Below are 27345 nucleotides of genomic sequence, written 5' to 3'. Positions count from 1 at the left end.
ATGTCATAGCGGATGCCATGAGTAGACAGACTTCGGCCTCCCACAAATGGGAGCTCTGCCAGGTAGATCTGGAGAAGATTTTCTTCTTATGGGATCCTGGAACACTTCAAGTGTACCTCTTCACTTCCAATGTCAACAGGAAGTGCAAGTTGTTCTGTTCCAGTGAATTTCATTACCCGGGAGCTCTGGGGGACGCACTGACGGTTGAGTGGATATTTGACCTCCTTTATGAGTTCTCGCAGATCCCTGTCATTCTGCTGGTTCTCAGGAGATTGCGCCTGTTTAGAACCATGTTGATCCTTATTGCACTGGATTGGGTCTGGAGGACGTGGTATTCGGAGTTGCTGGGCATGTTCATCTGCCAGTCTTGGTGACTTCCGAGGCGAGTCGACTTGCTCTCCCAATCGAATGTACGGGTTCTCCACCTGAACCTCAACAGCATCAACTTTAATGCTTGGCTACTGAAAGGATGAGATACAAGGAGTGGGACCTGTCAATTGATGTCCTTAATGGACTCCTTTCAAACTCAGAGACCAGCCACAAAGTCTATTTGGGTCTGCAGTAGGATACATTTTGGCTTGTTGCCGTGAGAGGGATCTGGATCCTTTATCCTATCGTTTAACCCTGTTTTAGATTTGTTGCTGTATTTAGCCCGAGCTGGATGCAGATTGACACTGTTAAGGGATACCTCGCCGCTATTTTGGGTTTCAAGAGGTGGGGTATTTAAGTGAGTGTGTGGAGCGGTTTAGTGTGGGTTAGTTGGGGGGGAGGACAGGAGGCGGAGGACGACGTCTGAGAGACCACAGGAGGCGACAGTGGAAGCAGTGCCTTGTCTGTTATAAGGAGGAAGGTCTGTGGAGTATTTCTGTGAGAGAGATGAGCGTACAAGAAGTAGAGATACAGTTAGTAGAAGTAGCGTAGTGGCAGATGTATTAGTGGTAGTTTGAAGTGGGAGATAGTGTGAGTAGACAGAATAGTAAGAGCGACAGTGAGTGGGAGCATAGGAGTAACTATCAGCGTAGAGTGAGATAGATTACAATGGGAGAATAGTGAGAGGTGAGGAGATAGAGTAGGAGAAAGGAAAGAGGAGAAGATTACAGCAGAGGTAACATGAGGCAGCGACAGTAGGAAGTGAAGGAGTTGGGAAGGGGAAAGTCAGATCAAAGGGTGGAGGTGGAAAGGCAGACTGAGAGACCGAAGGGACAGTAATACGGTGGGAGGATAGTATCTTGGGACATTGTGTAGGGGATGGGTAGGTGAGACAGTGTGTGCAAGACGAGCAGGTCGATCTGGGTGGAAGGAGGCACCACCCCATAACGTCCCTAGAACACTAAGTGGGTCTAGGAAAGGGAGGGTTAGAAGACCCCTAGGAAGTCAGGTATCCAACGCCTTAGGGAAGCCACACTTAATCTTAAAACATAATGAAAGTAGGGGTCTCCTGGCGCTTTACACATTTACTAAGCATTGTTGCCTGATAGGATGTTCACTTTTTCTTTCATGGAATTGATTCCTCGCACCCCCTAACCTAGCCTGATCTGTATACCTGTCGGATTCTTTCAGAAGATTCGAAATCTGTGGAATGAGGGTATCCATTAGACACTCATTGTGCTTTTCTTAAGTAATCATTTGGGTGGATAAGCTATTCCTCCCACTGATTCCTCATTAAACCCTCCACCTTTTTCTTTGACAGAATTGATAGAACACCATTTGTGTGGCAGTTCTTCTGTTCCTCTGCATCTTTGATGGGGTAAAATGAGTTTTGACCTAAGCTCATGCCATTCTTATACCAGGGACATCCTTTCTGGAACAGAAGTACCATTTATCCTATGAAAGTCTGCTGAGAGCAGTTTGATGCATTCTAGTGGCTATAGAAAAAGGCTTCCAGAGCAGTCTTTACCTGGAGGATATTTACAGCTGATGAATCTGTGTGAGGAATACCGAATCCATCAGAATGTTACCAAGGTTATTTTGTTCTATTTATTATCATTGAATGTATTGAAAATTATTGGTTACTTTCTTGTTTACTGTTTTTCAGGCGCTGAAGCACTTCTTGAAATGCCCAAGTACTGAAGATAACACAGCTATAGAAATGGCGATTGAGACAGTAAGAAATCTGAGTAGTTAAAATGTATATTCAAATTTGGACTTGTACATTTTTTTTAATGGTTAATTTACGCTTCATCCTTTACTGATTCTAGCAGGACTGAGTTATTAAAAAGTTGCAAGCATGTTTCATGCATTGATATGGAAAACTGGCGATTGTGAATGTGTATGCTAACAAAAGAAGCAAGCGGGTAGGATGTGAGGTGTTGCAAGCTTTTAAACATAAAGCACATGGATTTAAATACATTCCGATTACGGATGGGAAGCCAGTGCAGGAAGTGCAGGGCTGGGGTGATGTGATAATATTTTTTGGTTTTAGTACAAATTAATTTGGGCTGCAAGGTTTTGAACTCTCTGTAGAGGCACAATCAAATTGTCCGGGGCTCCTAAGTATACACTATTATTAAAATCTAGTCTAGATGAGACTAGAGTGTTCATTACAGTAACTTGAGGGAAGGAGAGATGTGGAATAATCTGCTTTAGTTTCCTAATCATGAGTAAACATTATTTAGTCACAGATGCCACTTGGTTTTTTAGGGTTAATGTACTGTCTACAAGGATCCCTAGATATTTTCCTTATAGTTTTGTTTCTGGACATTGCCCGAAGGAGTCTGGTCAGAAGGAGGGGGACCGGGAGTTAGGGTGTTCGTTCACAATCAAGATTTCGGTTTTATGTATTGTAATTTAATAGTAATTTGTATAACGCCTTTTCCCATTGGTATGGCCTCAAAGCGCTGTAGGTGCACGCCCTTGTGGGGACCGAAGTCCAAAGTGTAGGAAAATTGATCAGAGGAGTTTAGAATGTGCGTGTGCATTTTAGCCAATGCAAAGTTTGGTAGGGGTGGCCAAGTCCGTACTACCTACCCATATCGCACTTCCAAGTGGATGGTTGCTTTGAATTCGGCCCGAGAGTATGCAAGAGTAGGAGACTCATTATGTATCTAGCTAGACCACATTTTTGTTGTGTACGATAGCTGCATTCTAATGGCAGCTTTGTTGTGCGGTGTGTCATTTAAAATGGTGTATGATTGCATATGCGGGTGGGTGGGTGGCCTTGCTTTCGGCTATCTTCCATAAGCATGGAGTGTGATATGTACATGGTGTGTTCTTGCTGGCTTCTTCATTTCATAGATGTGACATGGAATCTACCTGTGGACTGCTGGAGATTATTTGATTATTCTCACCATCATTCAAGTTCATTGCTCCCCCAGCCTACCTGAAAGATGGTTGACTAACCTGAAGAGGGCAGAGTTTGTCAGAGCACTGAGCAGAAAAGCCCGATCTTGATTGATGTTTATGTGATTTTTGTCCAACCCATTTTATTATATAGAGCAAGCACTTTTTGATCCGAGGGGCCAAGATAACTTTGTTCATATCTGCCAGGATCCTGAGTGCCATCTGCTTAGTTAGAAAATGTAATGCCAGACTGATGTAGAATGTCCATTAAAGGACATGGATATAGGTAGAAGTATAGGTTAAAAATATTTGGTGACCGAGGAGAGCCCTGGGGGACCCTGCATGTCGGCATTGAGGAGTGGAAATAAAAAGGTCCAAAATGTACTTGTTGAGTTCTGTCTGTTAGAAATGACTGTATCCATTTAAGAGCCGTGCCCTGGATGCCCATTTTGTGGTGTCTTTCGAGCAGGTAATGTACGGTTGACTGTATCAAATGCGACCTACAGCTCTGGTAGGATCAGTGTGCCGGAACCACCTGTGTCAGATTGTTTTAGATATCTAAGATTGGGATATAGACCAATTCTGTGCTACGAGTGGGTTTGAAGCCCATTTGTGCGTTATCTAACAGCACTGAATTTTCGACATAATTTTGGATCCGGTCAACAATAACCTTTTCGAGTGTCTGAAGTGATAACAGGGGCAAGATATACGGAGAGATTGGCACCCCATGATCTCAGTTATGGTTTTCCACACACTTTGTATGCCGTTCCAGAATGTCACTTAATTTCCTAGACTTCTGTGTCATGCAGAACCCCCTGAGTGTGGGTTTCAAGCCCTGCAGAGATTGTGCACGGCAGATGTCTGGTTTGGTTCCCCACAAGGTATTCTTCTACTGCCTTGGGGAGGTGGATCAGTGCAGATCATGCTAATCTAGGAATCTGAAGGCCCTCCATGATCATGCCACAATACTTTACTTTTATATCTATAGGGTTTGTAAGCACACACTCTCGAAGTCTCAGATCTCTTTTTGAAGAAACCCCAAGTATCTGAGACTAAGGAGAGCAATGCCCACCTTTGAAACCGTGAAATAAAAAAGAATCTCCGAAGTAATACCACTCTCTCTGCAGATCTAAATTACACTCTTTTTCCTCCTACTTCCATACGAAGATAATCACCTTTGAGGAGTCACCACCACCTAAAGGTACCATTTCCAACCTACTCCTCTACCTTGGAGGAGTAGGAAGACTTCAGGTGGCTGACGATGGACATCTTCAGCCAAGACCACTAGAGACTTGGGGGCCAATGTTGGAGCAAGGGCCTACTGCATTTGGAAAAGCCAGCAGAGGAACCTCATTGAACCACAACCACATGCCTCCTGGATCAGGTCTTGGAGACTGCTCTTTTTAATCACTGTGTAGTTGCATCTTTCAGTGTCAAATCCCTACCTCCCTTGGGATTAGCCGGTGCAGACACCTCACTGGAGTTCACCCCAGCTCCAAGAGGCCAGTTGTTTGCTAAAATGGACAACTTCTTTTCAATTATGTGGGTCATCTAATTCCTTATGGAACCTTGTTGGTTGAGGTGGAGAACTTTGATAACACAGATCAAGGCTATACTGAGCTAGCTTCCAACCTCCAGGATGTAAATGGTCTGAACAAATCACTAGAGCTGGATTTAATGCAGGTCTCTGCTTATGTCTGTAAGGATAAGGCAGGAAGGCAGGAATAAAGAAATTAAAAATCCTTTATTCAGGTTAAGGGAAAAAAATATATAATTCACTCCAGAAACTTAGTTCAGTCTGCATTTCTTCTTAGGTAAGGATGCACCTTCCAAATCCTCTGTTTAGTCTTCATAGGCCCAGAGCGTCCCAGGTGTGTCTCTCTCTCTCCCTCAGGTTGAACGTTCTGAAAGAGCATGGAAAAAACACACACAGTCCTTTGTCAGTTTCACCCTTAAATAGGGGCCAGAAGCTAGTTAACCAATCAGAAGCGACTTTGTTGCTATCTCTATAAATATCCCCCCAAGCCCCGCCCCTTTTCTCTCTGCTCGTGATTTGCCATGCTGTATTCACCCCCGTCCCGTCTGCCTGGACCGGAGTGCTGCCTGAATGGATTTCAGGTGAGAGTTTCAAGTTAAAACATGAGTGGGGAGCGTGGATCCTTATGAATCTTGGTTGGTGTCTGTACTGTCTTCCCATACCCAACTCCCTGTGGCCGTACTGTGTAAGGTCCCTGTGGCCATACTGTGTAGGCTGGCCTCCCTGTCGGTTGAATCCAACTCGTTGCCCAAGTCCGACTCGTGTTCGTATTCTGAACTGCGGACGCCTCTTGATTTCCGCTCGCGGTCGGATTTGCCTGCCTCGCGGTCGCGTATTTTTGAACCGCGGCTGCACCCTGGTTCTGGTTCGCGGTCGGGTAGATCCGACTCGCGGCCGCCATCTGATGTTAGAGCCTGTGAGGAATCCACGCTGAAGTGCCAGGAGAAACTCCCATCAACGCTGTCTCTGGCAATACCAGGCTAAACAGGGCCCCGAAAGGTTAGGGTGACAAAGGGTTAACTATTCCTGTCAGCTGGGAGGGGATAACTGACAGGGCGGAAAGCCAATCAGGTCAAGGTCGCAAGCTGTTGTCTTCTCTCTTTTGTTTTGCTCGTTGCCAGGATACGGAGTTGGAGGAGAATGACGAAGAGAGTTACAATTGGGCTTACTAAAGGCTCCTGAGGGAACGAAGAAACCTGTAGTTTATTTAAATAAGGAACAGAGTTGGGCCGTTGCGCTTTAACAAGTTTTTTTCCTGAAAGTTATGAAGCGATCTGCCGAGTGAAGCAAGCGGCGACCGAGGGCTGTGCCCCGCAAAGAAAGCGGCCACCTACGAGGGGAGAAGGAAAGTCATTCCCGTGATAAAGGAGGGGGGAGAGTCTGAGAAGCGACCCACTTGTGGCTGCAGTTATAGTGGGAATAAAACCCCTCCCAACGCACTCGATCCGAAGATCGTTGTAACGGCAGCGGGAGAGCAAAAGGTGCCGCGTAAGGCTGGGGAAAGCAAAACAGAAAAGGGGCGGAGTAAACTCGGAGACGCCGAGTTACATACAGCAGTGCCGCTGAAGGAAAACAAGAATTCGTCCATGTCAGTACCGCTGGGGGTAGAGCTTTGAACGACGCTACAGTGTTATGAAAGGCTCAGAGAAATAAAGACAGTCAAGCTTCATACCAATGACCGGCGTATGAAAGTGAGGAGAATCTGCCATCAGATACGCTGGAAAGCACATTTAAGAGGGAACCCAGCTTCCCAAGCCCAGGCGCAGAGAACGAACCAGAGAGAGAGAATGAGAGACAGGAGCCACAGTGCTTGACTGCTTGATTAACTCAAGAAAGAACGTAATTCCTAAGGTTATAAGAGAACCAAGAGGAAAAGAACTATAAAATGTTAAGGGAAGTTAAGGACTGTAGAAATTAACAAGCAAGGTGCCAAAGACACTACGGACAGCAACTCAGAAGGAGAAAGAAAGGCACCAGTACTGAACGTGAGAAACAGAGACTGTATATTTCAAGGCGATATAAAGCAAAATACTTTCCTTAAAGAATTAATTGAAGAGTCCAGTTCCGCTGCAGGAAGCTATTCCCTACAGTTGAGGACGTCGATCAAGTTGAAAACGTATCCTTTTACCTTTTTAAGAAAGGAAAGTTACATTAAAATAAAAGTTACTTCTGGAGCAGACAAACACTAAACTTCAGTCTCGGCGTACTTATTTGCCATATGTAATACACGTTTACAGAGCCCAATCAGGTTCACAAACCCTCCCCGAAGAATCGAGCCGTTCGGGGCGATCAACCCTTCTGGATAAGTAATCAGGGACTACTTGGAAGGCAGCAGGTTTATGAAGGGTCTTGAAACAAAAAGCTTGTAGAGTTAAAAACCACTGCAACACACGCTGATTTGAATCCTTTTGAAATGCCAGCCACTGTAAGGGTGCGTGATAAGTAAAGACGGTGAATGTTCGTCCCAGTAATAGCAAGGCACTCTTTTTCAATTGTTTAATAAGCCTCTTCATGTCTCAAGAGTTTTCGGCTTATGAAGGCAATTGGGTATAGATTCTCCTCAGTGCCTTGAGAGAGTACTGCTCCTAGGCCGGAACCGGAGGCATCTGTCTGTAAAAAGAATTCCTCCTTAAAGTTGGGACACCGTAGAACAGGTAGCGCAGACATAGCTTGTTTCAACTGATGAAAAGCTTGAAGAGCCTTGGGGTCTGAAAGAATATCCTGTTTGTAGGAGGTCTTTAAGGCTTCTGTCAAGGGTGCTGCAACTGGAGAAAACATTGTAATACATCTCCCGTAGTAACCTATGAACCCCATGAATGCTTGTATTTGTTTGCGATTGTTTGGCATCGGAAGTTTTAGGATGGCATCAACTTTGTCCAACTGGGGTCTAATTTCTCCTCCTCCCACCAGGTATCCTAAATACCTAGTATGTTGGGCCCCTATAGTTGTCTTCTTGGGGTTGATTTTTAAACCTGCCGTGTCGAGGTCTGTTATCACTTTCTGCAGGTGAGCGAGATGGTCGTTCCAACAAGTACTAAATACAATTATATCATCCAAGTAAGCTGAACAATATTCCCCATGCGGTACTAATATCTGATTCATAAGGGATTGGAACGTAGCCGGGGATCCATGCAGCCCGAATGGCAGCACCGTGAACTGTTACAATCCCGATGGTGTTGCAAAGGCTGTTTTTATCTTGTCCTCATTTCTTAAAGGGATCTGCCAGTAACCCTTGGTAAGGTCTATTGTAGTCAAATAATGTGCAGCCCCCAACTTTTCTAACAATTCATCTATGCAGGGCATAGGATAGGCTTGGTATGTTGATATGCCATTCAGTTTCCTGTAGTCCAAACAAAACCGAGTGGACCCGTCCGGTTTTGGTACTAACACGATTAGAGACGACCAGTGACTTGTGGATCGTTCAATGATTCCCATTTTCAACATTTCTTCCACCTCCCGCTGGACCGCCTCCCTTTTGCTTTCAGGTAATCTATATGGCCTTACCCTTACAAATTGATTTGGAAGGGTCTCTATTTTGTGTTCTATTAGGTTAGTTTTGCCGGGTATATAGGAAAATACACTTTCTAATGGGGTAAGTACCTCCAACAGTTCTTTCTTTTTCTTCTCTGTCAACTCAGATCCCCACTGAACCGACTGCAGTGCGGTTTGGTTGGACATATCACTGGCAGAGGATACGTCCATGGTCTGGATTTCCAGGGGACTGTCCGTAGATTCTTTCCATTCTTTTAACAGATTTATGTGGTAATTCTTTCACTTCTCTTTTCTGTCTGGCTGTTCTATTAAGTAGTTGACTGGCCCCAAAACTTCTAATACTGGCTATTGCGGTTATAATATTTCTCTTCGACTAGCTGTGCTTTACCAAGATTTGCTTGTGCCAATTCTCTTAATTTGGTTAGGTTTTCTCGTAGGTAAGTGGTGTCTCCTCTTCCTGGTCTTCCCACTCACGCCTTGCTATGTCCAACACCGTTCTAGGTTTGTGTCCAAATAGTAGTTTGAATGGGGAAAAATGGGGAAAAATAGGGGCTAGAAGCTAGTTAACCAATCAGAAGCGACTTTGTTGCTATCTCTATAAATATCCCCCCAAGCCCCGCCCCTTTTCTCTCTGCTCGTGATTTGCCATGCTGTATTCACGACCGGAGTGCTGCCTGAATGGATTTCAGGTGAGAGTTTCAAGTTAAAACATGAGCGGGGAGCGGGGATCCTTAGCGAATCTTGGTTGGTGTCTGTACTGTCTTCCCATACCCAACTCCCTGAGGCCGTACTGTGTAAGGTCCTTGTGGCCATACTGTGTAGGTTGGCCTACCTGTCGGTTGAATCCAACTCGTGGCCCAAGACGAATGGTGTTCGTATTCCGAACTGCGGACGCCTCTTGTTTTCCGCTCGCGGTCGGATTTGCCTGCCTCGCGGTCGCGTATTTTCAAACCGCGGCTGCACCCTGGTTCTGGTTCGCGGTCGGGTAGATCCGACTCGCGGCCACCTTCTGATGTTAGAGGCCAATCAGGTTCACAATGTCAAGCCGCATGGGTCTTTTCAAAAGTATTTGGCTAAGGTTGTTGAAAATGTGAATTTGGCCTTGTCAGCGAAGCCAGTGGCACTGATCAAAGGGGCATCCTTGATGAAGGAGCCACTTCTGAAATGTAATCCAGCAGTTGCTGCCTTTGTCATGGCTGCATGGTTGCAACCCTTAATTGTAGACCATAACCTGGCTATAAACATTCAATTAAATAAATAGAACAGGTTTAGATGTTATATTAGTACTTAGGTGCAGGGGAAGTGAAAACAGCCCTGGCACGAGGAAGAAGGTAGATAAGAAAAATAATGGGGTCACATTCATTAACATACATTTCACAACACTTCGAATGTGAATTCTGACCAACACTGCTATTGTGACTTCTAGCCACTGTTACTGCAGCCTCCTTCACCTTGCCAACTAAAGCCCACTACAACACCTGTGCAAACACTGTTCTCTTGCATGCAGGTCCTAAAGAAGATTTTTTGTACTTGGCAAGGTTATCTTGTTTGGAGGGTTCACAAACCTCCTCTGTGTATTTTTTCACATATTACTTTAGTTTCTCTAGTACAGACTCGTCTGTATTTTAAAATGAACAACATAAGGGAACCCTGTACACTATAATGCTGAAACAGCCAATGATTTACAATTTAGTGTAAACAACAATTTGTGAAATCAGTAATTCTAGACGGCAGACAATCGGGATGCAGACTCAGTGTTGCTCATCGATGATTTCTTTATACAGATGTGAAGTTCAACGCATTTCGGGGTCACTACCTCGTCATCAGGAGCACAATAGTCACTGTGAACGTAAATAAAATTCCATTGTAGCAAAATGTCAACTTAGGACATATAACATCATCTCATATGTTATGACTTTACACATATAATTGGAAATTCCAGTGATTTAAGGGTTCAACTCTCCATACCATGTGTTGTATAGAAAACGCCACCAACCAATACAGAACAGAAATTCCTGGCCCATTAGTTATCATGCCTCTGAATCTGTGTAGGTGAAAAAAGAGGCTCGGTGTAACCCTACTCCAAAGAAATCTATCATCTATCCACCACAACAAAAGTGTTATGTAACTCTGTTACCTATTTGGTTGCGATGAGTCATTTAATCATTATAATGCTCTTTTGAACATCCTCCATCACAAGTAGAAGGTAAATAATCAGGCCACGGGATAGTAATCCCCAGCTAGTTTCCCAGATAGCTGCAATATGAGTATTCAAGCCAATGTCAATTGTCGCTGTGCAATTGTATAGGGTTGTTCTGCAAAACAATAGTCAATGTAGGCTTGCAGTGAAGTGAGAATCGTTATACATGGTTTTAAGTAAACTCCCAACTCTAGAAACACTCTGTCAGTCTTGACTGCTGCGATCTATCCAGGAAGCATCTGTCAGTATCCGTAGCTTAAGTAAAGTAAGCCGCAAAGGATCGCTGGCATCAAAGTGCAAATGAGTAATGAGCCCGGGTGCATGATAGGCCGACTCCTGGTTGATAAAGATAAAGAAAAGACTAATGTTCCCAAGGGTAAAGTGGCCAAAATGCTCCACATATTGATGTATTCTGTGAGTGAGAAATGATGAAGATAAATGTAAAACCATGCTAGGAAAGGAGTGAATACATAGAAGGACCGCACCTAATCGGATTCAGAAAAGGTATGTGAGATGAGAACAGATATTAAAACAGTAACTGATCTTATACAGTTCAGTATCAATGTTTGTACAGTCATATCCAAAATAAATAAACATTCTAATTCCGTTCCATGTTACAAATTACTCAAGAATACATCCATAACTTTGATTGTTGACTATTTCGAAGATCAGGCAGACCTCCTGACTTTGGCACAGGGGCTGCATGACGCTAGCGGGCTGGACACACCCCCTTATGTAGAATTACAATAAGCTCAACCATACACCCATGCCCATGCTAAATTTAGATCGCTAGTGGACAGGGTGGTCGACACACTGGCGCTGAATGCTGCAGCAGTTCCGGTCCAGGGGTATGAACTGACTGACATCTTGGACAAAGGTCCAGCCACTGAAAGACATAGAACACTGAACCCGGCTATCAGCTGATCCATCGCCTCCTCGTGGCAGCATGCCTGCTCCATCCCTCCAGTCAGCTCCACTGTGACTGGTAAATACAGGCCGGCAAGGGGGGGATCCGTCCTTTTTGTCCTCTCACCCTTCCCCGGAAGGTCTTGTCATGCAGGCAGCCACGGTTTCCACCAGAGCAGCTTCCTCCATATCAAACCTGCCTCCTGACAGGGAAGGCAAGAGACTGGATGCAATGGCGAAAAAAGGTCTAAACATCTGGCAGCATGGCCTTGAAAGCAACTAACGTAGCCTGTGGGTTTGCCAGTAGAGCATGCAACCCAATACATCCCCGAAGGGGAGCTGCAAGAAGGTTTACAGCTGGTGGAAGATGGAAAGAAGGTGGGCAGGCACTCATTGCAAACAGGCCTGGGTGTCGCCACTGTGTAGGCCGCTCAATGGGATCGGCTCTGGCCTTGAGGAGACAGATCTATCTGCGGTCTTCAGGCTTTTCGCCAATCATCCAAAATAAGTTATTGGACATGCCCTATTTATTTTCGGTCAAAAGGCTGACGACTGCCTAGAAATATTGGCCTCAGGCCAGAGTAGTCACGGATGCTTCTCTGAAGGGTTGGGGCGCTCAATGCGTGGACTTACAGGTGAACGGCCTTTGGTCAGCATTGGAAGCCAGGTGGCACATCAACAGGCTGGAGTTCCGAGCCATCAGGTTGGCACTGAGGGCTTTTGCCCCGTCTCTGAGGGGTAAGCACGTCATGATTCTGATGGACAGTACAGTGGCCATGCACTACCTGAACATGCAAGGTGGCGTGTGCTTCCTCCACCTCTGCAGAGAAATGAATCGGCTGTGGTTCTGCTTACTGGACCCCCGGATCTCAGTCCTAGCAGTCCATATGGCTGGGACAGAGAACAGTTTAGCAGATGCTCTGAGCAGGCAGACCCCGGTCTCACATGAGTGGGAAGTGTGCCAGGAAGTCCTAGAGGAGTTATTCTCTCTCTGTGGTAATCCAGCAGTAGACCTGTTTTCCACAGAGCCCAACAGGAAGTTTCCACAGAGTCCAACAGGAAGTGCATACAGTTTTGCTTGAGGGAATGCCCAGCGAACGACACGCTAGGGGGTCCGTTTCTGGTGGAGTGGACCTTCCCTCTCCACTACGCCTTCCCTCCAATCACTGTTATCTCTTGGGTCGTCAGAAGGTTGAAGAGGTTTCGAGCAACCATGATCTTGATCGCCCAGAACTGGGCGAGGAGGACATGGTACTCTGACCTTCTGGATCTGACCATCTACCCACTTCTCCGGTTGCCTCATCGCCCAGATCTCCTAAGCCAGTCAGAAGGTTGGGTGCTTCACCCGAACTTGGAATCCCTCAACCTACATGCGTGGCTCTTGAGAGCATAAGATATGAGGACTGGTACCTCTCTGAGGAGGTGCTCGAGGTGTTGCTGGCTGCACGGAGACCAGCTACAAGATCCCTGTATGCGTGCAGGTGGAGAAGATTTTAGGCGTGTTTTTGGGAACGCGAGATTGATCCTATCTCTTGTCCCACCACTACAGTGATCTCAGTAGGCCTTCAGGTCACCACAGTCAAAGTATATTTGGCGCCTTGTCTGTTTTCAAGAGGCCCCGGTTCAAGGTTCCCTTTTTACAATCCCAGTTATATCCCAATTCCTAAAAGGCCCTGTCAATAAGTTTCCGCCAAATCCCTTTTTGCCTGCCACTATACCCATATATATGGTCACCCATATAATATCGCCACAACCTTTTCCCGGCGATATTGCGATATTATGTACGGCGACCATATATATGGGGATAATATTACCTGATACCCCCAGATTGGGATCTAAATCTGATTTTGACTTTCCTGATGGCGGCTCCTTTTGAGCTCATGCACTTGTGTACTTTGCGTCTGCTTACTCTTAAAATAGCCTTCATGGTTGCCATTACTTCCGCTAGGTGGGTCAGCGAATTGCTGGCCCTTTGTTGTAAACCCCTGTTTTTGCAGTTGTTTCGTGAGAAGGTCTTGCTTAAAGTAAGACCGGAGTTCCTGCCGAAGGTGGTATCTGCCCACCTCCACACCCTTCTAAGGAAGAGGAATGCTTCCATCGGTTGTATCCCAAAAGGGCCTTGAGTTTTTACATCGCAAGGATGTCAGAATTTCGGAAGACTGATCAATTATTTGTGGCCTACTCTCTGGCCAGGAAAGGTCTAGCGGTGACTAAGCAGACGCTTTCCTGATGGATCATCCTATGCATTGCAGAATGTTATCAATCCGCAGGCAGGGAGCTGCCTCGTGGCATTTTAGCACCCGAGAACAGAGGGGTCGCCACATCTACAGCCTTGCAAAGGGAACTTCCATTTATGGACATTTGTCGAGCGGCAACTTGGTCCTCGCTCCATACTTTGGCAAGACAATACAGCCTGGATGTCGCCTGTGGGGCTTACGCGTGCTTTGGCAGGACAGTGCTGCAAAACCTATTACTGTGATCCTTTTGCCCTCTTCCATCGTTTCCACTGCTTGGGGAGTCTATCCGATGAGGAATCTGCAGTATTACTTACTTATCATAATGTTCCTTCTGTAAATTCTTCTCCTGCAGATTCCTTATCTCCCCTCCCATCCATCCCAGCTTAGAAAGAGATGGCAGATGGTGTGCACCTGTCTTGTTGAGTATAGAAGGTTGGTGAGGGTCCTGTAGTGACCATTTTTTGTCTAGCAAGCCACATTCTTTCTCAATCTAAAAATAAAAAAACATTTAAAAAAAGAATGTTCGTTGTTGCCATTGTGTACGCTTTCCACTAAGTTGGATCCTGCTGTTTTGATAACCTCATATTGGCTGTTTGGCCTTTGTCTCTCGCTATTTTCCTCGGCAGCGGTCGGGAACACGGAAAAAAGGCGGGAACTTAGGTACGGGGCGTAGTGACGTGGTATGTAAACAACGCCCAACGTCCCGTCCGGTGCCGACGATCGAGTACCGAGCAAGACTGATCGAAAGCCAAGTTGAGGCCCACTATGCCCCCTGTCGAAGATTTTTCCAAACAGCAGAGCTGTATGAGGACATCTATCAGATGAGGAATCTGCAGGAGAAAAATCGATAGAACGAACATTACGGTAAGTAATTTCTCCTTCTCAATAAGTAAGGCAGATAGAGTAACATTACTCCATAGCATTCACTCTGAAAACATTTTGTCTGTTTTTATTTAAAATGTAGAAAATACATTGGTACAGAGATACAAAATTAGATTATGTTGTCAAAATAAAGCTCCCTATAAGAATAGTTATTCACTGGTTATGAAACAATCTCTGGCCTACACATATTTCATTCAATAATTAGCTTCCTCAGGGTCTAAGGAATTTCGATAAATCTGGTGCTTATTTAGTTATTTTTTATATCACCCTGGTTTTTATTAAGTTCATAAATAGTACCAAAGAACAATTCATTGATTGATTTGCTATACATGTTTGTCAATCACCTCGCATTACATTAAGCATAAGCATGCCCGTCCTTCCCCAAAGAGGAAGAAGAAGAAGAATGTCCACCTCCCTCCATCAAGTTCAATTCCTCAAGCCCAGTTCGTCTCAACAGTTTGTGCCACAGCTCCTTGATGGGTACTCGCTGTGCCTTACAGTGAAAATTATTCAAGTCAAATTCATCAGTTCAACCGTTAAGTTCTAAGAATGTAATCTATTGAACTCCTGTGTATATTAAATCAACAGATCTTAGTTCACTCCTATTCCGTGTGAGACACTGCCACAAATTTCGGCCTAGCCTTCCACCTCCCTTACCCACCTGTGGATACTGAACGCCCATAGCTTTCACCCGATTCAGATGGCCCTGCAATCTGTTCGTCTGATGTCTGTGCCTCTGTACTTCCGCCACATTTACATCTGCTCCTGATGTTCCCTCTGGGCCCCATTTACTACAGATCCAGTGGCCTCCCCTGGCCTCGCTCTGCTTGTCACCGCGCCATAGAGGCAAACCCGCTCTGGTGACCCAGCCTACCCAACCAGCTCTAGCGACTGGTCATTTACTTGCCGGGTCATATCGAAATCTCTGACGATCGGGCGGAGCCACTCTGTGTAGTACTGCAAAGGTGATGACCACAACCGTCTAAAGTACTCTGTTGAACCCCAACCCAAAATTCTGTAAAGCAACAACAGGACAAACAAAACCAAACAGAAAACTCGAAATCTCAGCACAACGGGCTAACTCTTTTGCCCACTCTACTATCCCTGTTCCCCTAACGAGCCCAGCAGGGGCGTTTTCAGTGAGTCCATCTAGAAGGGTTGTATCGCCTCATGGTATTCCCAAGTTTATCAGCTACTCTGTAAAAATGTGTCCCAAGTCATGTCTGCCTCCGTGTCTCTAGCCCTATAAATCAGCCATTCATATGAAGCTCCTTTAACCATTTCCTGCTCCCAAGCACTCGCTGCCTGAGTTACGTCTGACTTCTAAAGTCTTAAGATGATCTGCTTTGCTACCATCAGTGTTGTTTGCAGCCACTTCTTGTACTCCCTAGTTAAGTTCTGCATTTGTGACATGTCCTGCAATATGCATAGTCTCGGGCTCCCTTGAGTGCTCCACCCTACTGTACTCTGTATCGCTTCCCACACACTTACCCAGTAACCCTGAATCTATGAGCAAAACCACAGTATGTGCCACAGGTCACCTCCACTATTACAGCACCTCCAGAACCTATCATCCTGCGCCAAATAGGCAGCAACAAGTCTGAATGGCGTCCAGTACGATCCTTGTAGTATCTTGTATTGTGTTAACCTTAACTTCGCTTCCGTAACCCCCTTCTCAAAATTGCAAAATATGCTTTGTAGAGTCCTCTAACTGCTCTTCCCCCAGAAGCTTCTGCCATATGTGCACAATCCCCTGTCTTCTGCAGGCTGTGTACAGCCAGTCTATAATCTCTGTATAGAGTCTGCCCACAAGCCCCTTACCCCCTTTGCAGTTTCCCAGAAAGGCCGTGATCGGTGAGCCACCAATCTCCCCCTGGTACTCCCCGACGATCCTATGCACGCAGTGCGCCATCTGCCTGTGTCTCCATTCTTCCTCCGCCCCCAGCTCCCACGGTTTTGGGAGGTCACAGAATTTCATGCAGCGGCCTCCCCTCAAGATGTCCCGCTGTACTCCCACTACTGCCCCTCTTTTCCAGTGGACATGCCTACCGCCTATCTTTATCTTTCTGTTGCCCCCGGTTGGGGCCTCTAAATGCCAATAGCCGTCTATCCTGAGCCAGGCGTGAACCTGCTCCCATGCTAGATTATTTGTACCAAGGATCAGATGTGCCTTGTCCACTCGGAAGATGATCCCAAGCCTTCCCTCTCCGTGATATCTTGCTCCCACTCTACCCATGCAGATTTTTGCGCCTCACCCCAAAAATGTGCTCCTACTTAGCTGTTGGACAACGTAGTAAACATCCATCTGGGGCAGCCTGAGTCCCCCTGCTCTCGCTAAAGCATATAGCTTTTCAGTTTTCAGCCGTTGTCCCAGGCTCTCTGTTAGGCAGAAACCTGTGCAGTTCCCTTTGGGAACACTGCAAAAGATTTAGGACTACAGGTGTTAGCAGTAAACCCACTTGGTAGCAGTCTGTACCACCCAGATTTACCTGGTAGCTGTGGCTGAGCAGTCAGACTTCCCTCAAGAAGAGTTAGGCAGTATGCAAAGTATACACAATAGGCACTCAGACACAATAGCACAAGCAAACACTGACCAGAGCTTTGGTATCAAGGTATATAATTATTTATTTAAAAACACACTGATTGAAACACTCCAGCACTATTATTGTAAATCACTCTCAACACAGTTACTATTATTATATATACATCCCTTATTCCTTATCAGACAAGTCTTAATTAACACCACTTATTTCCAGACAGAGGTGAGTGCTTAACTATAGATGGCACTCCAATAAGTTAACGAAAAAGGCAGAATGTAGAAAAATACACCACACTAATACTTAGAAACTCTTAAGAAAGGCAGGAAAGTCAAAAGTTACTTGTTAGCCAAGTCCATAGGCCGGGCCCACTCTTGGAGAGAGCAGGGCACAAATACACCCAAGATCACACAATGACAACAGGCTTAAAAAGTCTTGCAGGGAGTTCAGAAAGGTTTTAGTTAGGCTCAGAAAAGTTTAGCCAGGGTGTCCCAGGCTAACCCAGGTTCGAAAGCCGGGGGCTAAATCTACCCTGTACAGTCTGTTGCAAGAGAAGCCAGGCAGAACACAGTACCTTATGTGGGGGCAGTTGTTCCTGGCAGCGGGTGCAAGTCGCGGCGTCGTCCAGAGGAAGAGAAGATCTCGACGTGGAGGAAAGATGAAGGTCGTTGCACTGCCAGGGAAGAAACCAGCCGCAGAGTTTTCCGGTTAAAGGTACTACTCTTTGATTCGCGGTCGTGGTAAAACATGGTATACCGGTTTCTGGGGTGCTTGGCACAGGCAAGGCGGCCACGAGATACTAAGCGAAAAAGGAAGCAGACTGGTTATCCCCACCAGTCGAAGGAAGAAGACTCTCCGGGCTGGAGATCTCCTCTGTCGTCGTAGCAGGTCGGCTCAGCTTCTCCCTCGTCGGATTCTTAGGTCCTGTGGCGACTTCTGAAGTTTCAGTCCCCAAAGCCCTGCTTTTATGCAGAAAACCCCCATTCACTCAGCCTAGCTGTCACTCAAACATACTAAGTGGTGAGCCGGCCGGCTCACCACTTGGGCCAATCAGGACGGAGTGCGACTTGAGTTGCCTAGGCAACTCAGTCCAGGGTGCCTAAATCCCCCTCTACCCCCCTAAGTACTCCAGACAGAGTGGCACCACTTTGGAGGGCTTCTGTGAGACGTGCCCCCTCGAATAACAGACCCCGGGGCAATCGAATTGCCCCGACCAGTACGTCCACAATAAGATGGTTTGTACTGGTTTCTGTTCATAATTTGGGACTAGTAAAGCCAATGGTGACTTTACATGCCCTGGGAGACAGTAGTCAGTCCCAGGGTATGGAGTCTATGGTGGGGTGTCACTATGACATCCCTGTGTTACTGCACGGAGGGTCCTGTGTAACACACATATTAAAAACACATGAGACCCTTTGGAGTAAAAGACCCCATAGCCCATAAAACACATTAACAGTCAAAGGAACCCCTCAAATCATGTCCAAGAGTGTGAGGAAAAGAGACTCACTCTTGGCAGGAGAAAAAAAACAAACTCCAGAAATCCAGCAAAGCTGCTGTAGGACTCACTAGGTTAGGAAATTCAGCCTAAACAGAGAATTCTCCCTAGCATGGAGATACTGTGAACATATGCTGGGAGCGAAGGAAGTGAGCAGCTTAGGTCCGGGAACCACGTCGGAGGGACTGAGTGATTTGAGGAACTACTGCAGAGCTCTGCAAGTGGGGGACACAAGGACAGTGGCAGGCAAGTGCTGTGGGAGCCCCCTGAGGATCGTCCCTGACCCCCTCCCCACAAATTGAGGGGGGCGGTCGGTTTGCATATCTGCGGAGCGCGAGGACGGCGGTCTCCCAGAGCATTGAATGAAAAGGAAAGTGCATATGTTTTAGCGCCTGACCCGCGCAGCCCGGGCCGGTGTGGGTGAACAAGAAGAGCGCCAGTAAGAAGTGGAGGCGGCAGCCGCCGCATAGAAGACCAGCAGGCGGCCTGCTTGCAATTACAGATTGGGAGAGATACAGTAACGAGAATCTGGGCCGTGCGGTGATGCAATGACAGACGTCAAAGCTAGATCGTATTAGCAGGAGCCTGACCAAGTCTGCAAACCTGCCCTGGGCATGGAAAACCGTACAAGTAGAAATCTGTCCTAGCACCGTGGTAGGAGATAAATAAAGTGCAACTGCCCTTCTCATTTCCTGAGACTTCTGATATATGCTGCAACACCCCTGATAAGGGCAGATGTGCAGGGGCGGGGAGACTACAGTTCTGGCGGAAGATTGCCACAGTAGAACGGCCTATAGGCTAGGGGACAAAAGTGAAACAAATATTCGCTGACAGCTGCAAAAAAAGTGGCGCACAACATCCAGCGCCTTGCTGGTGCAGGAGTGAATGCGCGATAAGCACCAGAAAACCACATACCATTTGGAAAGGCTTTGGGCGGCAATGCAAAGGTGCTCCGCACTAAGAGATTAGCTGACAGAAGAGCCAAGCGGCCCACCCCTGACCTGGTCAGGGACGTTGTAATTGCAGAATCCACCCCAGGAGTAGAACGCTCACAAATCTGTGTGACAACAGCAGCATATATAGACAAACCTTGGAATATAAGACCCAGAGCCGTGCAGGTACAGAAAGTGAGCACCTGGCACCTAGGGGCAAGTGAAGGGTAATACTAGCAGCCTGAATGCCTCCCAAAACACCCAAAAACAAAGTGGGTCAGCCACCCCTGGATGGATTTGCCAAAGCTAAACAGAAAGTACCCGGAAGAAAGGGGCGAAAGAAGGGGAAAAGGGCACCGTGGACTTACACAATCGGGTCATGCTGGTGATTGCAGACCTAAAAGCTTCATTGGGGGCACAGATCGAAGAAATACAGTTGGATGTGGGACTGTTGCGGCAGGACTTGAGAAACCTAGCAGAGCGTACCACAACGCTAGAATCACAGGTGAAGGGCAACATAGGAGAATTGAAGATCACGCAGCAGGACGTCTACGTGTTGCAGCAGAAAGTAAGTCTGTTGGAGAATAGAGTGGAGAAAGCGGGCGGACAAGCGAGGCCCAATAATATCTGCATCGTCAGACTGCCAGAAGGTGAAGAAGGAACGGATCCGACAATGTGCATTGAAAACACGTTATTACAGGAAACGGGGCCCGGGAACCTTACACAGGGCTTTACGATCGAGAGAGCACACAGAGCGCTGACCAGGCGTCCTCGCCAGGTGCGCCCCCGTGGCCAATCATTGCTGAGGTCCTGAATTACAAGGACAGAGAGAGGATTCTTGCCTACTCCAGACAAGGAGGACAGCTGAGGAGAGCTTCGGCAGAACTGGCCGTCTACCCGGACTACACGTTTCAGGTGCAGAAGAGCAGGGCACAAGTCACAGCGGCCAAGAGCAGGCTCCGGAAGGCAGGATTGAAGTACATGTTGATATAGCCAGCGCGACTCAAAATTATACACAAGAATAAGACTTGGTTCTTCGACCTTCCAGAATGTGCACAAACATGGATGGAAAGGGAGAAGATATGACATGGTGACATTGGAGAAGCAGATGAACAAGGAGCACGTAAAAGCACCCTCACCCGGCCTGAGGATAGGAAAAACAAAGGAGTGGGGAGTGGCACATATCATCTACGGGGCTGCATGGTTGATGCAAGGATAACACAAGTATATGGAGATTGCATGGCTTATCAATATAGCAATCACCTAAGGAGAACCAGTGTAAAGTAGTTAATGGGTTTAATCGGTTTTGGCAGGGTTATTAATGTTTATGTTCAAAGACTATGAAGGATGGAATCGCGCCTATAGCAGGGACTGTTGCACCCCTCACAGTTTATTTAATAGGGGCAATTGTTTGTTTGCCCATCCACTGTGCACTATACCTGGCAGGCTTGCTCTGGGAGGATGCGAGAAGTGGACACGCCTGAGTATGGGCTGCAATGCGGGGCAGTTGTTATTGTTTTGGGAACTTGGGGATGGTAAGGGGAGGGCGGGTTTGTCTGCATGCATAGTTATAATGAAGAAGGTTGTACCCTTTAGGAAGAGGTGGCTAGAAAAGCGGAATAACACTAGAGGGGAATTCCCGGGGGGCCAAGGAACCTGAACAGAGCCAGAAGGAATCATTTGGAGCAATTAATGTGATCTACTGGAATGTGAGGGGGTTAAACGCTTATATAAAAAGCAATAGAGTTTATTCTTATCTCACAAGATGTAAGGTGGATATAGCAGTGCTTCAGGAAACGCACCTTACAGCTGAAAAACAGACATTATTGGCACAAAGGTGGTGTGGACAATTATATGGCTCCACATTCTCGGAGTATGCTACAGGAGTATTGATTTGGGTGGGGCCCTCAGTGTACCCTTCAAGGTCACTCACATGAAGACAGATAATGAGGGTAGAATGGTGCTCATCCAGGGCCTCATGGAACAGGTGGACACATGTCTGATTAATACGTATGCCCCCAACCATGGCTCGGCCACATTTTTCCAGACATTGTGCCCCCGATTGGCACCATACCCGGACAGTAATATGTTATGGGGAGGGGATTTTAATTGTATTTTGAATCCTGTTTTGGACAGATCAGATGTTAAATATACTAAATTAGCACCGCTTGCAAGAGCATTGCAGAATCTCCTAAATTCCTTTGATTTGGTAGATGGCTGCACAGAGCTTCACCCAGACACTAGACATTATTCCCACTTTTCGGCACCTCATGAAGTATATGCTAGAATAGGTTATGTTTTTGTTGGGAAAGAAATAATACACCAGATTATGCATTCGGAATACAAAGGAAGAGTCTTATTGGATCACGCTCCTCTGGCTATACAATGGCAATATGCACCCCCTAGGGCCCCAATACCCATGTGGAGACACAGAAGTGAGTCATTGGGGGACCCCTTATTCAGAGACAGTATCAAAGATCGCATCAGCGAACATATATGGCACAATCTGGGCAGTGTACCCAGTGTTTGAATCTTCTGGGAAGCCCTGAGGGTAGTGATCAGAGGGGCTGCCCTAGCGGGATCCAGTAGTATACAAGAAATAGTAAATAGGGAGTTGTCCACTGCGCAGGAACATTTGAGGATAATAGAATAGAACAAAGCCAAGAGCGAGATCCAGATGATAAAGCAGAGAGGGAGCAATTAAATCTTTAGCATTGCACCAAAAAGTGGTGCGTTTAAAATGAATGGGAAAATCCCATAGTAAATATTCTTAAGGAATATTTCACGTGGTAACCGCTGCCACCAGCCAGAAACTCGACGAGGGGGGACTGCACAGTGCCCCCTCGAAAAACAGACCCAGGGGCAATCTAATTACCCCTACCAATACTTCCACAATATGATGGTTTGTACTGGTTCTGTTCCCAATTTAAGACTAGTAAAGTCAATGGTGACTTTACATGCCCTGGGAGACAGTAGTCAGTCCCAGGGTATGGAGTCTATGTTGGGGGGTCACTATGACACCCCTGTGTTACTGCACTGAGGGTGCTGTGTAACATACTTACCAAAAACCACATGAAACCCTATGGAATAAAAGACCCCATAGCCCATAAAACACATTACAAAGTCAAAGGATATCTCAAATCATGTCTAAGAGTGGGAGAAAAAGAGTCTCACACTTAGGAGAAAAAAATAAACCCCAAAAATCCAGCAAAGCTGCTGGGGGACTCACTAGATTTGGGGAATTAGCCTTAACAGAGAATTCTTCCTAACATGGATCAGGCCAGTTTCACTGCAGCAGGCTTCAGGGGGAAAAGAGGGTCACAAATGCAGCGGACCTGCAAAGATCGTTGCCGCGGCAGGGCAACACGGTAACCGCGTTTACTCCGGCCCTGGCGCACTCATCTCACTTCAGACCTGGGAATGCCAAGTGTTCGAAATTCCGTGTGAGGGTGCCGGGGACACAGAGCTAGCAGTATACCAAGTTTTGCAGGGCCACCTCGAAACAACGATGGAGACTGAGCAAAGGTCCTGCGTAAACTGGTCAGCCCACTGGTTTGCTCAGGGACACTTCCGAGAAGGCTTACTTATAGGTTTTGGTGAAGGTGCCGAGAATAGTTGTTCCCACTATTCTAAAGGGTCGAAGCGTCTTTGTAGACCTTCTAGGATGACCAGATGCAGAGGGGTCCGACGAGACGCAGCGGCCTCAGGGTGCCAAACCTTCCAGCGGTTCCTCGACTCAGCTTCTTAGTTTCAGGATACTTGGATCCTATCCTTCGTTCAGTGAGAACTCCAGAGATCGACATTGTATGGGTGTTTTCAGCCTCCTCTTATCCAAAGTTCCCTTCGCGCCAAAACGGAGAGGACCCAATGGGCGATCTGCTCACAAACACACACTCCATACTTGGACCAATCACGGACCATGGTGGTCCCAGGCATTCACAGCACTCCAGACGCTCTGGCACCCAGGATGTTTATTGGGGACAGACACCCCAGCCAACATCCTGGAAGCACACACACAAGGCATGCAGAAGGCCGCAAAATCTTGGCGTTTTGCGGGAAACTGAATGACCAAATACGGACTGACCCGGGTCGGCTTGACCTGGGGAAGGCAAAGGGGCAAGATGGCCAAAGGACAGGACAGAGAACTTTGTGGCAAGGCCATTTTGGAGCCAGGCCACCCATTCGTGCCAAATGCGGTTTACGCGGTTTAAATGGCAGGAAAGGGTTAAAATTATATGAAAAGATAAGCTGCCACCATCCCCGTCCATGACACATCTGCACATTTCCAGAAAAAGTCCTACGAAAATAGCTAGGGTCATTGTAATTGACTGAGACCCAAGTGCACTGTACTGTAAGGTACATTGTGCACTTGTTACATGTTGCAGAAAAGTTGCAACATTCGAAAAGGTCTAAGGGAAAAGAAGTCTGCCCGCACTGACTGTTTTAAGGGCATGTCAGTTTCCCCATAAAAAGTGAGCGAAAGCCCAGAGGAGTGCAGCAGAAGGCTGTGCTCCCTGGGTTTAAACAGCAGCAAAAGGTTTGGGGGTGTACAACTGGAGGGAAAATTACATATAAAATTAAATCTTTCCTAACAACATGGCAGAAAGAAGCCTACACACACTAGGTTTACTATCTGGTAAAGACTAGATCACTAAGGAAAACCAACCAGTTTTTCATCTCGTTGGCGGCTGGTAGAGAAGGAGACCCTGTCTCTAAATCAGATATCTCTAAGTGGATTGTCAATTGCATCACACTCTGATACACTCTAGCCAAGAGAGATCTGTCCTTCAAGCCTAGAGCACATTCTACTCAGGGGACTGGGGCTTCCATAGCATTCATTGCAAATGTTCTCTCAAGTCCATTTGCAAGGCGGCAACCTGGAGTTCTGTACACACCTTTACAAAACACTACTGCCTGGATACTCACTCTAGGTCTGATTCTCAGGTGAGACAAGTGGTACTAAGACATCTCTTCACTACTGTTCCTTCTCACCTCCCTCATCCAACTCCGGGGACTGCTCGCTAGTCTATGCACAGCATGTGATTCTAAGCAGATTCACAAGCATCAGAAGACATGCATTACTTACCGTAATAGCATTTCTGATCTTTAATGTAATGGGAGCGTTATCTGACAGTGTTATTGCCCCCACCTCAATATCTGCTATTTGGCCTGCTAGGATGCGTGAAACCCACATATAGTTATTCTCGAGGCAGTTTTGTGCATGTAGGAGTAGAATGTGTATCCCCTTGCGTCCCCCCTTTTATCTCTCCAAGCATCCACAAGTGTTGAGGGCTTTTTGTGGGAGTATGAGACTCTTGCGCTCCTATCCCTGTCTGGGTTCCAGGCTAAATTGAATTCACCCATGAACCCCACCTGCTTCTGTAGTGTGGATTGTATAAGCCGGTCCTAACCTCTTCCTTGGAGATTCAGTGCTAGGAATCGCCCCCTGTTATCCCTAATATGATCTATCACTGTGAGGTCCAGGTCATTTTTTATTGTTATAAGGACTCCCCCTTTTTTGACCCCTCGTTGGATTGTTCCATTTTACTGTATCCCTGATTCTCAACTTAAGTTTGTCCTTGCTGTGTCTATGTGGCTCCTGAAGGGTGACCACATCCAGGTTTTCTCTTTTCGGGAATTGATCTAGCTTCTTTCTTTTTATTGGGGAGTTAAGGCCCTTGATGTTCAGCGTTAGAACACATAGGGCCTGATTCATGGAAGTGTTTTATAATTGTGCAATCCCATAGGAAAACGTTCCATGAATCAGGCCCTTAGTGTATTCAGTCTGGGATTCTAATGGGGGGCCTGGGTGGTCTCTGTGTCTTGTGTTGAGGTGCTTCTTCACTTTTGGACCAGGCCTCCCCAATCCCCCCTCTCAGCCCCCCCCACCTTTTCCCCCCTCCTGGGAGAATCCCAGGAGTTTCTCCTTTACCCTTTAGTCCTTGCGGCTGTCTCAACTTTTTCTTTGTTCCCTGAGTGGACCATTCCCATGACTTTCTCCTCGGGTTGGACTTTGATTGGCCCTGATCTTCATTGTTGACTGCCTCGGCCTCAAGGCCCAATAGGGCTGCACCTTCCTCAGCTGTTATTCTCCTTTGCCTTGCTTCGTGTTCGAAGATTAGCCCGAAAGGGAACGTCCATCTGTATCTAGATCCCCTTTTCGTCAGTTCTTGTGTGACCCGGCGCATCAGTCTGGTTTTCGTGAGGGTGACCTGGGAGATGTCCTTGTAGAGCTGTACCGGGACCTCCTTGCAGCTTAGATCTTTCTCCTGTCTCGCCATCATCAGGATTTTTTCCTTTCTGAGCGTAGTCATGCATGGCCACCAGAACATCCTGTGGGCGCACCCCTGGTCAGTCCCACTCTGTAAACCCGGATCTCAGCAGGGTCTGGAGAGGAAACTAGGTCTGCAAATAACTGTTGAATTGTGTGGGGTAGTTCTAAGTCTCCCACTGCCTCTGCAAATGACTTGGTCCCGATATTCACTCTCCACAACCTGTTCTCCAGGTCCTCCGCCTGGATTTCCAGATTGTGGGTGACCCTGGCCAGGTACTCCATCAAGTCCTCCATCTTGTGCGTGTTGTTGGCCATGTCCTGCAGCGCTTGCTCGATTGTATTCACTGTCACTTACAGTGAACGCAGATCACCCTTCACTTCCCTTAATGCCCCCAACAGGTCCTCCCTCATCCTGTCCATTTGAGATTGTATGGTTGAGACCATCCTTCCGCGGAAGGATTGGAGGCATTGCTCAAGAACCTTTTGGGTGAACGTTTGATCCGCTTGGCCCTCCGATGGCTGGTATTGTGAGGGGGTTTTGTCCTCTCTGACCCGCTCTTGCTCCGTGTATGATTGAGCGCTCCCCCTTCCTTCTTCCACAACTTCTGGATCGGGCCCTCTTGGGTCTTTTTCTTCCCCCCCTTTTGCCGGGGTCTGGTCAGGATCTGTCCCGCTATTTTTAGACATTGGGCCTCATCACGAGATGGGCTTTAGCCCTTAAATGCGATGGTAACGGTATTGCAGCCGCATTTAAGGGCTGGCCCTATCACGAGTTGGGCGCTAAATGGGCTGTTTTACCTCTAGCCTTTCTCTGGAGGTGAAAATCCCCTGTTTTTGGCTGTATTACCGCCTCCAGTGTTAGCCCGCATAATTAGCGCTGAAAATGCCCCATTGAATCCAATGGACCCAATGGGGAATGGGGATTTACCGTTAACACCCAACTTGTGATCAGGCGGTAATACCGCCGGACAGGTCAGTGATAGGGATATTACAGTCGGGCGGTATTACAGCCGGGATACAGCCCAACTCGTGATGAGACCCATTGTGGTGTTCGAGCAGCGTAGACCTTGGAGGTTCTTGCAGACGCTTGGCTTCCTACAGTTGGATGGGACTCCCAGCGTGGGCAGATTTCCTGGCCTGCGTGCTTTGGTATGGCCCCTTCTATTAGTTGTTCGTTCTGCTCCTGACGGACAGATTCCTTGGGAGGGTCTGGTCTCAGATTTTACTTTGGTGGTTATTCCTCCTGTAGGAGAGGGTGGAAGCTCTCAGCAAGTATCTTGCATGCTTTTCCCTGGGTGAACCTGGCCTACCCTGTTTGCACCTGCAGAACGTCCTCTTTATTTCCAGGGGAGTTATGGTTATTTTATTGCGGGCCCCTCTTCTTTAGAGTGAGCCCCTTGGTGTTGGAACTTTCCTCCCTTCACCCGAGGGAGCTCTGTGTGATGCCATTATTAGTGATGCCTGGGGAGGTGAAGTGCCAGTAGCTGGGCTCCTCCCTCCCAGCTCCGCTGTGATTTTCTTCTAAAGTTCGACCTGTGGTTTCGGACTGCCGGAGGTACAGGAGGCCTCCGGTG

The 27345-nt window shown here is 47.0% G+C and overlaps 1 protein-coding gene across 1 annotated transcript in view; it reads left to right on the top strand.

Moving 5' to 3' along the window:
• The window catches only part of WDR19 (WD repeat domain 19), a 2828275-nt gene that overhangs the window by 2260861 nt on the left and 540069 nt on the right, over nucleotides 1-27345 (top strand). The window contains exon 28 of the mRNA XM_069631788.1: nucleotides 2036-2104. Coding sequence (XP_069487889.1) covers nucleotides 2036-2104 — 69 coding nt within the window. The remainder of the gene's footprint in view (nucleotides 1-2035; nucleotides 2105-27345) is intronic.

Source organism: Ambystoma mexicanum, chromosome 6q (assembly GCF_040938575.1).
Source record: "Ambystoma mexicanum isolate Mex_15411 chromosome 6q, UKY_AmexF1_1, whole genome shotgun sequence".
Taxonomy (NCBI): Eukaryota; Metazoa; Chordata; class Amphibia; order Caudata; family Ambystomatidae; genus Ambystoma; species Ambystoma mexicanum.
Note: the sequence above shows the minus strand (reverse complement) of the source record. Positions and strands in the feature narration are given on the sequence as shown.